This window comes from Charadrius vociferus, unplaced genomic scaffold (genome assembly GCF_000708025.1).
Source record: "Charadrius vociferus isolate BGI_N301 unplaced genomic scaffold, ASM70802v2 scaffold214, whole genome shotgun sequence".
Lineage (NCBI taxonomy): Eukaryota > Metazoa > Chordata > Aves > Charadriiformes > Charadriidae > Charadrius > Charadrius vociferus.
In genome coordinates this window covers 3,702,390-3,718,587 of record NW_009647955.1, presented here as the reverse complement: position 1 = coordinate 3,718,587, position 16,198 = coordinate 3,702,390, and the positions used below count along the sequence as shown (strand labels likewise).

General features: G+C 37.0%; 1 protein-coding gene across 1 annotated transcript in view; it reads right to left on the bottom strand.

Moving 5' to 3' along the window:
* OPA1 (optic atrophy 1 (autosomal dominant)) overlaps positions 1 to 16,198 on the bottom strand; it is a 56,864-nt gene that overhangs the window by 6,740 nt on the left and 33,926 nt on the right. Inside the window, exons 27-29 of the mRNA XM_009883370.1 lie at positions 15,211 to 15,327; positions 13,853 to 13,946; positions 12,411 to 12,521 (exon numbers count right to left, since the gene is read on the bottom strand). Of these exons, the coding sequence (XP_009881672.1) occupies positions 12,411 to 12,521; positions 13,853 to 13,946; positions 15,211 to 15,327 (322 nt within the window). The remainder of the gene's footprint in view (positions 1 to 12,410; positions 12,522 to 13,852; positions 13,947 to 15,210; positions 15,328 to 16,198) is intronic.

Genomic DNA, 16,198 nt, shown 5'->3' with positions numbered 1-16,198 from the left:
TTTAGAAAATCCTTTGAAAATACCCATCACATTTTTTGCCAGTTTCCTCTTGTTCACATACCATATTTTCCTCGAGGTGAGGCCAAGAGGAAAGCTGAAGTTTTAAGACAAAAAAAAAAAAAAAAAAAAGAGAAAAGAAAACCACCCAGGCTGCCCTTAAAGAGACAGAACATCAATTATCAGCTGCAAAGACAGATTTATAAGTAGAGGGCCCCCTCTGTTCCTTTAAGGCTGCAAAACAGATGGGAAGTGAATGGACAGTCAAAGGGTCAAGAAAACACATGGGAGGTGGTGCTTGTCTGCTGTATGTATGTTCCCAGCATAAGAAAGAGGTCAAGATTGTAACTGCATGGCTGGGTGCTGGAAAGGCCTTTTCTTTAAGCTGTTACAAAGACAAACGCTGTTCCTCATCCTGCTGTCAAACTGCTATAAATATTGGTTTGTCAAGTCAGTTTCAGCAGCTAAAAGTTTTTTAAAAAAGGCTGAGCAGGAAGATGAATCATGTGAATGATTCTTAAACAATTAGCTCATTAGTGTAATAAAAGCACTGCAGAACCCTGAAAAGTTTAAATGGAATTTATAATAGTTCATGTAGTAAATTCATGAATCATTAAAAATACACAGCTTTTAAAATGCAAGCTTGCAGAAAACGGCTAGCACACTCTATAGTTACCAGCAGTTAGACTGAATGAAGATGCTAACTGATGCTGCATTGTAGTAGCTTTCCTTTATTGTTACAAAATATTTCTTATATGTATTGCAATCTGTGATGAGATTTCAATTTGCAGCTAAGTTTAATTAGGTTCTTTCTATAGATTCTGACTTGAAATGGAATGGGATGATTATGATACAAAAATGTTGTAAATACATTTATAAATCGGGCTTCCCCTCTCAGACAGATAAAGCTAAACATCCACCAATATATTCACCAAACTTACTGACAGCTTTCTACTTGCCTTAAATCCCTTTGCCATCCTCAGATAAAAAGGTATTTTACTCTCAGCAACATCTAGAATACCTGTACTTCAGTCATCAGTTCCAGGGAGACAACGAGAAGGACAGGGACTAACCCTCTAACAGGCTCGAACTATCCAAGTGCATCAGGTGAGACACTTTCATTATTAAATAGACAACTCAGTGTCCTCTCGGAAATTTTTTTTTTAAACACCAGAACAAGACAAGGCACTAAACATATTTTAATATCACTATTAAAATCTCCAAGGGTCAGTCAACATATCAATTTCACGGATATGAATTCAGCAACAACTGCCTGCTGGTGACCTGGTTGAAAATCTCCTATTCCATGGCATTAACAGGAGAAAACATCAATTTGTTTCTACAAAGAAATATGTAAGTGTACATTTTTTCTTTTCCCTGTTGTAGGTGAATCCACCTCTAAAACAGGAAAAGATTACCTCCAGATTGTACATTTAGCCTGCTGTAGAAATGTAATAAAATCTTAGTTTTAAGAAGTCATTTTAGACAGAAAAAAAAATCACAGCTGCCATCACTGAAGTCATTTTTGTTGCAAGTATTAATACCATATTAAGCTCTGCATATCATATTTAGCAAAGGTATCAGCTGCCTGTACAAAACACTATCACCTTTATTTCAGACTCAAGATAACCAGGCAGCAGAAGAGAGCTTGCCTGAAAACACTTCAGCTATTTTTACAAGGGATTGAGCATTGGAACATTATTTTAGCATTACTAATAATGCTTTTTAGTGTCAGAAACAGGAATTGTGCATTGTGCTGATGTAACTGTAGATTACTAATCAATCAATGTCTTGACCTATAGCTGCCCCAGATTCACAAGCGAGACCTCTGCAGCTTAATGAAACGGCTTCGGCAACACATTTCCCCCCTCCTCAGTCAAACAGAACAGAAGCTGTCTGTATTTCTCGGAGCGGTCCCCAGGGCTCCTCAGGCTGGCAAGCACGAAGCCTTTCTGCCTCTGGTAGAGCAGGAGAACGGAGGTAGGGGCTGAAGCAAACCCGACAGCTATGTAGACTACTGATGACTTTATACAAGATATGTTTCTATGGGCTATTGCACATCAGTCCCGCTTGTCTACAGAAAAGAAAGTAAATATTGCCCGATCGAGGTCACTAACTAGTATACATTTCTATACTGTCATTAGTGTTAGCTTAAGGTACAAATGATTACGAATCTATATTAAGCTGCGAGTTTGAGAGTCATGATGTCTGCAATATCAAGGTAGGACTTGGTCACCTTTCAGTCCTCTGTCTCTACCTTAGATTTTTAATTAAAACTGTTCTAATAACTCAATCTTTCAACAGAATTTAGTTGTGCTGCTTACTACACAGCTAGAAGGAGCTTAGTAGCAGAATGACAAGGCAACCTCGTCAATCAGATTTACGGACACAGAAAGATTTAATTTCAAAATCAAAACAGTTAAGCTAGAATGAATCAGAACATCATGATGCTCACTATTTTTGGCAAAAATAGTGAAAAGTATAAAGGCAAACCAGAAATATTACCCAATGACTCAGCAAGTGATGTTAAAAAAACCCCAACTTCTTATGCAGAAAGGACACATACAGCTACAAAGTAAACTACTGAGGTAAAGGCTACTGTAACCTTAAGGCTATAAAACTGTAAGGAGACTTTAACACAAGAAATAAGATACACATTAGTTCTCCACCCAAAATGAAGCATACTCAGTAGTCAGCTAGATAATAAAATAATATGCTATCAGGACTATTTATGTGAAAGTCTCTCTAAAATATGATGTCAGAAAATGAAATGGTGATGGTATTATTATTATGATCTAAAAATTTATAAGCTTCATTTTTGATAGTGAGAAACTTAAGTCATCACGCCCTGAAGAAAAACATGTTATTCTATTTTTTTTTCTTATTTTGTTATCATTCCTAGCCAAAAACATTTCCTTCTCTTTTGTTTTTAAACATACTTCCAAATTGGAAGCAAAGTGGAGTCCGCTACAACATGAACAATGTGCAACATAGGTGACACTGACTATTCCAGCTTTTGGAAACATCAATGTTACACTCCACAGTTCCATACCAGTTCAAAACAAATACATAATACATTGGTTAGTTTAAAAGTTTGCATTTATACAAATAGTAACCTCTCCATGATAATTACATATTTAAATTTGGATTAATAGGTACCCTCATAAGCAACCAGTACTAAAAAGAAAATAGCATCCAATTAGATGTTTTGACCCTTGCATCATTTAAGAAATTTTAGGAAAAAATTAAATTTGGCAGACAACACCAGGATGACCCTCAAGTACAAGAAACATGGGTCTAGGGTAAGATTAACAGGCATTAAATATGTCATTACTCATGTAGCAGTTTATCATTATTTTTCCGTGTCAACTTTAAGTGATAGGCTTCGCTTAGTCAGTGACAAATGTGCTGAACTTTGTAAGGATCCGTTTTAGAACCTGGACATCAGTGCCTAACTCTTCATCAATAACTTCAAGAAATCACAGCAGACAGACTTTGGTCATCTGGGATTCTTAAGTTAAGTAAACCATCACTCCATCGCAGGAGGTTTACCAGTGATGTATGTTCTCCCTTGAGGATTATTTCCCTCTCTGAGAAGATGCAGCTTTTTAAAGCACTTTCTGCCATGACACAAAGCAGGAACTACCTTATCTGCACTTTGACACAGACTGTCCTACACATTCTTTTGGTTTTAATTCATTAGTTTTGTGCAGCTGCCCCAAAACTCAGGAGAGGGGGAAAAAAAAACCCCACGAGGAAAAAACCTTAAACATTCAACCAATGTCTTTCATGTCAAAGCACACTTGCTTGGGTTAACTTCATAAATTATCTACATGGAATTAAAAACATGATAATCGTGCAAAAACAATTAATTTGCATTCTAACAGAGTACCATAAAGTTAGCAAATCTACTGCAAATAAGGGGATGCATTGTTGTTGACTTGCTCATGTTCAAAGGCAGGGGAAATTGAAGACACGACCGCACAGAGTGATTCCAAGCACGTTGCCCTCTGACTTCCTGCACCATGGAGTACCAGGACCTCTACAGAGCTCAAACGGAGCACAGAAGTCATACTGCCACCAGGACACTGGTGACAGCAGCACGAGCTTGAACTCATTAGACACAGACGGCCCACATAAGCACTCCGACTGCTTGAGATTTGGGCAGAAATGAATGTGCTGTAAATGACACCCAGCCTCTGATAAGACACAGGCCACATTAACGTCCTGGGGGAAGCTGCTGGCAGGGGACAGTGAAGATTGCAGCTACCCTGCACATGCTTATCAGAAGTTGGAGATCTGTTCGGTGATTCCCAGAGGGAAAGGGCCCCTCTGCTTTTGTCTGGTTAGAAGGCCACAACATCTCCTGGTGTCACGTTCTGCTACCTCAGGATCAGACTATAACTGAGTGCTCCTCACTGCTCCGACCAGCTGAAAGGAGCAAAGCAAGACTGCTGCCACATCTATGAACAGTCTCACAACTATGAAGTGACCGCATTTTTACTTACGTAGCTCTAAAACTCCAATATTTAGGCATCGTGGAAGAAATGAGAGCAAAAAATAACTGTAATTCTGCAGATTCTAATAACATTACTTCTCTATTTGGATTTCCTAGGATGCTTTCCTCTTTCCCATGTCTGTCTGAGCAGCAGGGGTGACATCAGGGCTCTACATATCTTCAAAATGGCAACTTTTTTTCCTATATCTTTTAAAGACCAAAACCCATATTAGTTCTGAACAAGCCCCTTAAGGATCAATTTAAGGACTGCTAACCACTGCCTTTTGAGCTGTTTTGTCTGCCTCTGGTTTCTAGGGGAAAATTACCAAAGATCTGCTTATTTGAGAGAAGAGCTTTCCCCCTACAGCTGAGCTTTGCCCCTATGAAACACTGTTCTGACCTTTTCAAAGTTGAACACATAATAGAAGAGAAAATGGAAGCAAAGGCTTTAGAAAGCCAAGTCAAAGCATGATTTTAAGGAGCACATGTAATCAACAATGTCATGTAGGACAGAGGTCAAATCAAAATAGCGTTGACAATTATCTCAAGGGACCGAAATTTCATTAGGCTACAGTAATTACCACAATATAGGGTTAGTTTCACACAACATTTTTATTCTGCAACTACCAGCAATAAAAGAAAAAGAAAAAGTAACCACAGAGCAAGTTATTATCTGCAAAGTACTGCACAGACTTCATCCCCAACGTTGCATAAATGCATAACAAAAAAGGAGACTCGCTTGGATTTAAATCAGTTTGTTACATGCAACAGACATGACAGAGCCCATTCAGCTTAGCCAAATAGATCACAGGAATTCCAGATCCTGAGTCAGCAACGTGCATGTGGAAGCACCAACCTCAGCTAACTTTAGCTTTCTAACTCCACTAAATCGGTACGTTTATTATATGCATATATGATATTAAATCATTAATGCCCAAAGTTTGCTGAAGTTTTACATTCAACACTAATGGATTCAACACAAGAGAAAAAGTAAGTCAATTTAATGCAGTGACTTAAAAGCAATGACTTTAGATATAAAACTTGAAAATATTTTACTCTAACACTGGCTTATGTAGTTTTTATGTTTTAGTCTTTACAAGAAAATAATTAAGTTCTGCAAACTGTTATACTTCATACCTTACAAATGTATGACAGAATTTAAACAAATGGCCCTAAGCTACCTTTTCTTCATGTGAGGGCTCCCTCCTCAAAAGTTTCAAAAAGCTTTTGTGCAGAACGAAGTCTCAGCTAGCCCACCACACCTGTACAGGTGTCAATATTACTGACAAACGAACTCGGAGGCTGACCCCTTCACATTCATATAAGTCCCTTCCCACCTCCTGCCCATGACTCTCCCTGTGTAAATGCACATGGTTTTACTTATAATTTGGGGGAGTTCTGGGCTTTCTTTTCCTTTTTTAACTTGTGAGGAAACAGGATATTGGATGAATATTGTGCTGACCTAGGAAAGATTCTTTACATGTACTATCCTTATATGTGTAAATCCTGCACACCTAAAAGACACCTTTGCAACAGTCATAGTTTAGCTGTTTAAAAGGAATAAAGGAGAAGAAATAAGTGAAGATAGAGCATATGTATTTCTCTGGGGTCTGTGAAATTTCACCTCCAGTGAAGTCAATGGCAAAGCTCCTGCTGACTGCCTGAAGCTAGGATTCACCTTAAGTATTCAATGTACACGTGCACCCCCTAGCATGTTTTAAATGTTACTGCAATATGAATACATGTAGCTTAGGTTCTAGGATAAGACACTGGAAGATCCCATTTTCTTTCCAAAATTATTAAAGCATTCTGTTCATAACAGTTTTTCAGTAACAAAGCTTACTAAACTAACACTTTCCATGCAGTTCCTAATGAGAAATGTGTGACTGAGAAAAAATTACCATCCCTTACAATCTTCATAAATTACATGTCACACAAACACACACACAAGAGTGGAAAACAAAAGTGACAAGGATAGACGAGTGCATCTTCCTCCCAGAGGAAAAAAAAAAAATAATCTAACATCCAAGAAACCAATGCCCACTTCCTAAGCCATGCTCATGCATCAAAACCCAAGAAAAAGTAACCACTGAGGAGAGGCTTGGCACCAGCTCTGCTGCACGCTCATCCTCCCCGCTCCTCCTATGAAGGCCGTTCATTGCCATCTTGTGTTGGAAAGTTGTACGGCAACTTAATAACCGTACAAAGTTCACACTATTGAGGAAGTTTGCTTTGGCCCTTTATATAAAAAAAGTGAGTCCAGCAGAGTGGAATTCTGGAAACAATTAGGTACTTCTGGGAAGCCTTTCAGTGGGAGCTCAACATTAAAAAAAAAATAAATATTGCCATGTTAAAAGCAGTCTACAGAAAGTTAAGATTTATCTGCATGTTATCAATTTTGCATAAAACTTACTACACTGTCATTTGTACTAAAAATAAAACAGCAGAAAAGATATTATTTATCTTTAAATCAAGTTCTTTCACCTATGCATTATTTTTTTTCCCAGAAAAAAAAAGTATTACCCAATACTGAAAAACAATTTAAAAGATAAAAACCTAGGGAAGGTGTGACTTCAAAGAATTGTCTTTTATAAATAATCAACCCACGCTAGCAAAAAGTTCCTGAAACTCAGTAAATACCAGCAGTTTTACTGTTTTAACAAATTTTGCAGACACCCCCCCCCCCATTTTAAAATACATTTAAAATTTAAAAACTTTCAGGAAGTTCAGAGGCAGCCTGCATGCACGTTCAATGTCAGTCGCTTTGGAAAAGTTAAGCATGTATGAACTAGTAAATATATAAAAGATTACAGATAGAATTAAAGGATATATACTGACTAATCCATCTTCTAAGGTAGTGTAGAAGCAAAGGGTAATTAATACTTAAAAAAACAAGAAAGTGGAAAAGCTTTGTGTACAGCTACACACACTTGTGTGTAACACAGCCGTAGGCATTTGAAGGGACTGATTTGCCACCATTAGGTATTAGATTTTCCCTCCAGCCACAAGCAGTGGCTTAAAGCCTGCAATACAAACAGGGCAGTCCTGACAAGAGCCATTTTTATGAGTGGAAATTCTCCTTTCAAATTACTAAGGTTTACCACTGTACTCTTAGCTCCCTCTACCCCACTTTACTTCTTACAGAACCTAGCACATGGTCTATTTAAGATACTGATTAAACTAAGCATATATTAAAATACTAAGTTGTGTGGAATATAGGTTTCAAATCAAAATATTTTGTCCTTCATCAATGAGCACAATCAAGATGCATGTGCCAACTGGAAAGTAAACATAATTCTTCCTGTTGCTGATGAGGCTATCCAAGATCAGGCGAAAGACCTGGGTAAATTATTCAACTGACATGCAACATTGGTGAAGAACCTCAACATAAATAATGCAGCAGAATTGTGAGGGAGGTTGTAAATAACTACATTAAAACAGGTTCCTGCCAATTGCTGAATATGCCTGAAGTACCCAGTTAGACATGTAGGAGACAGACAGCAATTTCCTCTTGTTTCTGTGTCCTCAGCAAAATAATAAACCTCTCCCAACTGCATCTACAGTTTAAAAACATGGCATGGAAAATGACTAGGCTGATGGGCTCTGAACTGGCTGTTATTTCTCACAAAAGAATTGGAGTCCTAGCAGATAGTCCAGTGCAGCCCTCAGCTCATTGCCCAGTGGCAGGCAAAAAAGGAAAAGGACTACAAGGAATTACTGTAAAAAGACCAGATTAAAAACCAGAAGCATCATAATGCAACTGTATAAATCCATAATACAGACATTTTGAATATGGTGTGCAGTTCTGCTCTTTAATCGCAAAAATGGTTTAGGAGAACTAAAAAAAAAAGAGGAGAAGAGTGGCAAGGCTGACTGAGGCTATGAAACAATGTCCGTGCAAGAAACAACTACACAGATGAGAACTTTTCAAGTCAGGAAAAAGAAGAGCAAGTGCGGGTAGCACAAACATCTATGAAGTCATGACTGGCACAAAAAACTAGAATAAAGAAAGATTACTGCATGTTTTTCACAGTGCAAGAACTAAGGAGAATCAAATGAAACTGGCAGGTGGCTCAAAAACAAACAAAAGGAAGTACTTTTGCACACAATGTGAAGTTAAACTCTGGAACTAATTGCCACAGGATGTTACAGATGCCAAAGTTTACATGAGTTCAAAAAGCAATTAGAGAAATTCACAGGAGGAAAAAAAAATAAAAATCCATGAATGGCTATTAATCACAAAGATACTACCTCAGGATTAGGAAATCCTGGAACCCAGATTGTTAGATGCTGAGAGAGCACACCAGGCAAGTACTACTGTATACTTAACCTGTTCTTATGCTGTTCCCTAAATACCCACGCCTGCTCACTGCCAGGGACAGGACACTGGGATACACCGACCACAGGCCTCTTTCAGTGGAGGTATTCTTATGAATTGACCACATTTTAGGACATTTTTAAATTCAGTTTTTCCAATTCAGCTATTCGTCTTTTGCTCTGCCCCTTTTCTTTCAGATGGTCTCTAGTCCTAGGCTTCTTTATTTCCATAAACTTAGTAATTGTTCACTGGTACAAGTATCATGATGATACTTATGATTAAGGAGTACATTTACATTATATTTAAAGCCGCTTTTTTTTTTTTTTTTAAGAAAAAGTAACCTTCAGTACATTACAAAACATGTAATTTGTTAGAAACCATTCAAAAGATCTGTTTATGCTCTTTAAAATACCTAGAATAAAACCTGAGAAGTAAACACTGAGAAGCAGCAAGACTCAGGGCCTAAAAGTCATCAATGAACATTCATATATAGGGTTAAAATACCATTCGAGGTTGTAGAACACAGATATCAAAACCTGCTCAAATAAGTTTTGAGTCTTACATGAGCTCTCCTTACGAGACCGAGTTGCCCATGTTAGACATTATCCAACAACAGTTTGACATTAACCAGTATCCTGAACAACCAATAAACCACTTCCAGTGCTTCAGCACTAAAAGACTGATGTAACAGAAGTGAGACAGTGGTGCTGTAACATCAGCATCAAGAGAAAGTGTCCTAAACTCAGGTATATAAATAATTTAGATTTGCAAGTACAGTTTCCAATCAAGAAGCGAATCCCAGCCTCATATTTACAAATTTACACTGGAAATTAAAAGACTGTTTGTAACCATCAGAGGAATGACATACTGGAGCTTGTTTTCAGTATGAACAGTGAGTCCCAACAAGTTAACTGATTTAAAGATGGAGCTCAAGATAGGTGAATGAGCTGGGTTATATAAACACAGCTGCCTGGAACAGAGAGAGACTGGACTTCATGATTCAGGAGATCACTTCCATTCCATTCCTAATTAAAATACAAGTACTTTATGGATGTGTCTTGTGGGAGCCAGGATTTTTTTTTTTCCTTAGGCAGAGTCCTGATCATCACTAAATGCTGTAAGAAGGAAATTACTTGCATAGCCATCTGAGAGTTCAATGCTCTATGCTATCAAAGCCGGTCTCAGGATTATAAAAAAAACAAACTGCACCACAGAAAAGCACTCTATTCACTAAGGGAAAGGCAAAGAAATCCCTTGTTCCTGTCATTTGTCCATAAAAATTATAACCACTTAGCAATAAAAGCATGCAGAAAGTAGAGAGAACATTGCTGATTTCACTACAGAGCTAAGCAGTGATAGTTCTAAAATCTTCCCATAGGTACAATAAAACAGAACATGTCATCATACATAGTTTTGTACCGAATAACAATTATTTCCTTAGAATAATGCACATGGGATCTGTGACCTCCTGGATCTGAAGAAATACAGTGCAGTGACGGTGTTTTCACTACGTAGTAATTTATGAAGTACATACTACAAACTGGAAGCACACATACTAATACACAGATACCTAGGTTTATAAACACACAGGCAGGCTGCTCTGGCAGGTCTACTCTTAGTTTACAAAATAACGACCCCAGTTGTTACTGCTTTGAAATGGGAGGTTATTCCTGATGCTGGCGGGAAGCTAAATTGACAAAATTCCACGTCGATTTCAGTGTAAAATAAAGACAGACTAACTTAAACATTATGTATTTGCTAGTGATCCTTTACTTTGTTTTGAAACACGGAATATTTAAGGATAAAGCAAAAGCACCAAGTTTCACTCTGTAGCAGCATTTGCTCAGGAAAAAAATTAACATTCAGCATCAAAGCAAGAAAGCAAGCAGCACTGCTCACCAATAAAAGGGGATAACTTCCTCATTAGATATCAGCGTCCCACTATGCAGGCTACCGCTAGTTTTACCTCAAGATATATACATAGAGAAAGCAGAAAACCGTATTTTGGAAAACACATTCCGCTCACTCTAAAAGAATGGCTACATGAAGGTTGATAGAGGGTTTCAAAAGCAACACAGGATGTTTGGAGAGAATTATGAATCTATCATAAAAATTATATAGTCACACCAGCTGTTTCAGAGACCAGTTGAAAAAAAACCAGACAATTTGCTCTAGATTCACTAAAACTCTTACTCACAATCCCAAAATACTATAGCAATACTTTCTAAAGGACAATGAATACCATAACCGATTGGGATTTTAATAGCAAAACTTCCAATATAAATATAATACTTCCAGTGTAATCAAACCAGCACTATCAAAAATAAATCCTTAGATCCTGAATTTATTGTAAGCAAAACATTCATCTTATATGACACTTTGGATGTAAAAAATGGAAGACATAATTCATACTTTGGAAACTAACAGCAATTGAAGGCTCCTCTGTCCCACTGAACCCTGTATATCAGAACATCGCTAAATGAAAGAAGAAATACTGACCACAGCATTCAGTTATTATGAATTAAATATCCAAAGTCATATTTTAAGAGAAAATTAGTTTCTGTATCAAACACGAAATAAAGGTCTAAAAAGGAAGGTCACCTGTGATGTCAACATGCAGATATTTATATCTACAAATGAACGTAATTTATCACAAGCGTTTTTCTTTTCCCTTTTGCACAGCACTGTTTTTTCCCCTACCAGTCCAGGGGTACAGCTGGGGTTTAAGTGGAAGTCTCACAGAACAATAGCAGAATGCTGCCAAAAACCCAACAGTATTTGTGCAAGAGTGAGCCCCACCAGCTACAAGTCAGTCTAAACCTTACTGGATGTGCAGGTAGACAATGGGAGTATCACCTCAGCCTGGATTGTCCCCTTAAAAATTTTCACCATTTAAAATCTTACTATGTTAACCACATAACCCCTTAACATTTTTTTTTGAGTGACTCAAAGCATTAACCTACTGTAATCCTTCTGGAGGGCTAAATTCTCTTCCTTGCTAGATTTTCTTCTTTATTATATCTCTTAATAAAATGGTCATCTCAGCTCAATAAGCACAACATATCAGATCTTCATGTCTGACAGGTTTTGTTTCTGTATACATGGCCTAAAACGAGCCGGTCAGTAAATCATGGGCATTTCCAGCTAATCTGTATTAAAAGTCAGCATTATCTGTGGGAAGGCTGCGTATTTCACCCAATAATTAAAATAAGATGGGATCAAAACCTCCTTACACTGTCAAGACTGCATAACCCAGAGACAGGTCTCTGAGGTGTGGATTAACTAGTTCTTGTACTAGAAAAACAAGAACTTCCCTTTACAATATTACTGTTTTAACTACATTTGTCAATATACTGATGCAATATATTTGTATCAGTGAATTTACACCCAGTGTAAATTATATTGTTTTATAACACCATACTAATGGTCACCTTTGAGTCAGTAAGATCTGACCGTATTTAAGAAAAATTGCATTTGTGATATTAATTATACACTAGCACATGGACAATCCGTATCACATTAAGTGTTGTCAAGGACAGTGGTCGGAATTTACTTCATTTCAAGCTAGTTACAAAATGCTATAGAGTAGGTACTTACTGAGATCCTCTGCCAGCTGGACCCTCTTGCCAGTCAGGAGCTTCACCTTTTTTTCATTGTCTTCAGCAAAATCTTCAAGTACTTCCTTTACATTCTTCTCCAAGCGCCTTACTGTAAAAAAAAAAAACAAACAAACAAAACAAAACAAACAAAAAAACACCCACAAAAAACCAAACCAGCCAAAAAAAGTGAGTGGTAACATTTTCGCACCTGTCATGACCTAAGCACAAAATTTTAGGAAGGTTTGTGGGAGACATAGTATGTGTTACCAGACTAACTGATCATGTTGGAAAGAAGGCAAACTTCTCAACGTATTAAGACAGGAAACTCTGAGAAAGTTGTTTAAATTTCAAAGCATATTTTCCTCTCGGAATTAAATTGTTATTGGATGACTGTTTTAGGAGGAGATAAAAATATTTGTAGACTGCTTTGCTGTCTGCTAAATTCAGCAGTTTCTTCTTTGAGACTGAGTGTCCAACAAATCTTTTATTGCAATTATTCTTGCTGCCTCCTTCTTAACGGTTACACTCGCTATCAACATCACCCTCAGATGAATCAAGGCCAAGTCAATTACAGGTAAAAGATGGAAAAAGAAGTTAACGATGAGTGTGGTATTGAAGGACTGGTGACACACAGAGGGATGTTGCTCCATATACAAGGCTAAGAGGAATCAAAAGCTCTTTAAAGCAGTATTCTGTCCATCTTAACACTCACGTCCTTGCCCTTTATACTTGGAGTACCTCCTAATGAAACTTCCTAATTTTCAGCCCAGCAGTTGTCAATGAGGTAGGTGGTTTGAAGAGACACAACCTAGCTTGCTCCATTTAGGGGCAATTTCTTCTCCATGGAGGGTAACTTGCATCGCATGACAAGGTTCAAACCTTTCACTTGCACTGTCTTCAAGAAGCAAGTTGAAAACAATTTTACAGATCAAAGGTCATTATTAGGAGTTGTACCATGGCACGAGCCAATTGCTACATAAATGATACCTTACATGGAAACTGCCGTTGTATAAGCTTGTCTAGATATTGCATGGTACATTCTGCATGGCTTTAAAAAAATCCATAAGAATCAGGTTTTTTTATATCAAACTTTTTAAAATTAAAATTTACAGCCAGATTGACTTGAGAAAAAAAGAATATAGTCACTATTTATTGAAATTCTTTCTTCTTGGAAAAAGATACTGTCAATTGGCATCACGTAAGCTGAAAATATTTAAAATTGGAGAGTGTCTTAATTATTTGACATTATATGTACACTAAATCCTTTAATGTAAATAAGAATGTAAAGTTCTATTTACTCTACATCTTTTAATTACCTAACCAGGACATAAAAATCAGCCAGCCACGCTAAGCATGAAAGCAACACACAGCTAGAGGAACACTAGAAAGTTTTGAACCAAATTTTTTGGTTCAAACACGTCAACTCACTATGAGTCTTACCTTCAGTGTTAGTAAGCTGCTGCCTCAGCGTATTTGCTGTAATTGCCAGCATCCGCTGTATTCGCCAGAAGAGGACAATATCATTACATTCGAGCTGAAAGGAGGGAAGTTGGTAGTGTCAGACCTCTGAGGTCCACTGAACACCTTATGCTTAGAAGAAACTCTAGACACGTTTAATGGCAACTGTAAATTCATGTATACATATCCTGACTTTGCACGAAAATCCCACAGAATAACTGCTGTAAGTAACAAGGAAACACACCAAAAATACTTCAAGAACTGTGTCAGCCCTATGTAACACACTGCATCATCTTTGCATCTACTCTTTTCAACAGAAAGAGCCATATCAAGGCATACCAAGGAAAAACAACCTGCACCCACTATATGCAGGCTGGTGAGTACAACCTAATGTTCACTGAAACACCACACTTATTCATAGCAAACACATTGTAAGACAACAGCTGAACTCCATGTTGTGATCCCCTTTGACAAATGCTTCTGAAGACAGTATTGGGCCAAGGGCTGTATTTGTTAACAACAGAAGAGAGTTTCTACACCTGCAAGGATGGCAGGAGGGAGCACTGACTTCACATTAGGACACCTTAAAAAGACAATTAAAGGAATAGGAGGTTAAATGTCATGGAGAGGCAGCTCTCCGCTCTGTGATCTCATTTTCTCTCACAGGCAACGGTGTTTCTACAGCAGTAAAGATTTCTGGCTCCCTGGGGATCATTGTTTCTCATTAAAAAGAAAAAAAAAAACTCCACAGAAAATGAGAGTGGTTTTTTTCTCACTTTCACTGGAAATTACCTTTCCAGTAATTTCTTTTTGCTTTAAAATGTAATGGCAAGAAAACGGTCATTTAAAAGATCTGTTTGTAAGCTCCATAGTTGTTTTTTTTTTTTTCTCCCTGTTGATCACATGTGGTTCCAAGCATTAACACTAAACACTTATTTGTCATACTTATCCCATAAAAACCCCTTACTTAATGTTTGCCGAATTTTTTGTATCGGTGAGGTAAATAAGTATCAATGGGAAAGTGAAAAAAATGGATACCAACAAGATATCAACAGCCGTACAATACTGCTTTTAACAGTGTATTTTCAATACACATTGATAAATAACAGATGTTTAGGTCATGGCTGATACCTAGTGGTTATTTTATGTAATTGCCACCAGGATGGCATTTTATCAATTACAAGCCTCATGTAAAACATACCTAAGATCACCAGCTATCTCAAGGTAAAGGACATAAAAGAAAGGTTGGGCTAGTTTAAAGTATTTGAATTTTTTTTTTTTCCCACTTGAGATGGAAATATTAAGGCAAAACACCAGTGTGTATCTGTTCTTCAATTTACCTCCGAATCCACAAAATGCCTCTGATAATAATAGAAGCCTCTTCGACACAGATTGCAGTGGTTCAAAGCAGTCTTCAGGAAATATCTTCTATAAATTTGGTGCCATGTGTCTTTTATCTAGGAAAGAAGTACTTAAATTTGACTAAATACATACAGTCACTATTGTGCACAGTTTAATAATCGCATTTGATTTTAAAATATAAGTCCAAATTCCACTATCAATGTCACGTAATACATGTTTAAATATTTCTCAGCAATTTGCCAAATGTAACTAACACATTAATCATACCCCAGTTGCAGGCAAACATTACAGATGCCAAATGCTTGTAACATAACTGAATGCTTGAAAATATTGTCTGCAGCCAAAATACATTTAAATTACACACTACAAAACAGGCCAAATTGTTGTGCTCTTGGCATGATGCAATCTTCACATTAACACTGAGAATAAACTAATGGGTACCACTCAAAAACGTATCAATTAAATCAGATTAAAGCATAGAGAAGTATTTGATGGGTCTTATGTAAAAAAAAACATTTGTAACTTTTTTGATTAGGCTAATTTATGTTCCAGTTCTTCAGAATGAAATATCTATATACATATGGCTCTTCAAAAAGCCCACAACATAGAATTAAGAAAATCACTTGCTTAGCAAGAAAGGAAACTCAATTTGCACTCAAGCCTTCTCACGTAGAGGATGTAGATCACTACTCTGACCTTTAAAAAAAAAAAAAAAAAGTATGGCAAGTGCTGTATAGGAAAGCAGCAGCAGGTTTTTAAATAACTCTACTACCTGGAATAAGTACATGTATTAATGTTGAAAATGTAGCCAAAGTTACTGCAAAAAATAAATCACTGTTAAAGGAAATCTACATCTGTGACTTAATGTTTGAATTCTCATTTATTTAAATTAAATTAATTTTAATTAGATAAAAGGTCTAACTATGGTTATGAACCTTACACTGCAGTGAGATAAATAATTTTGCA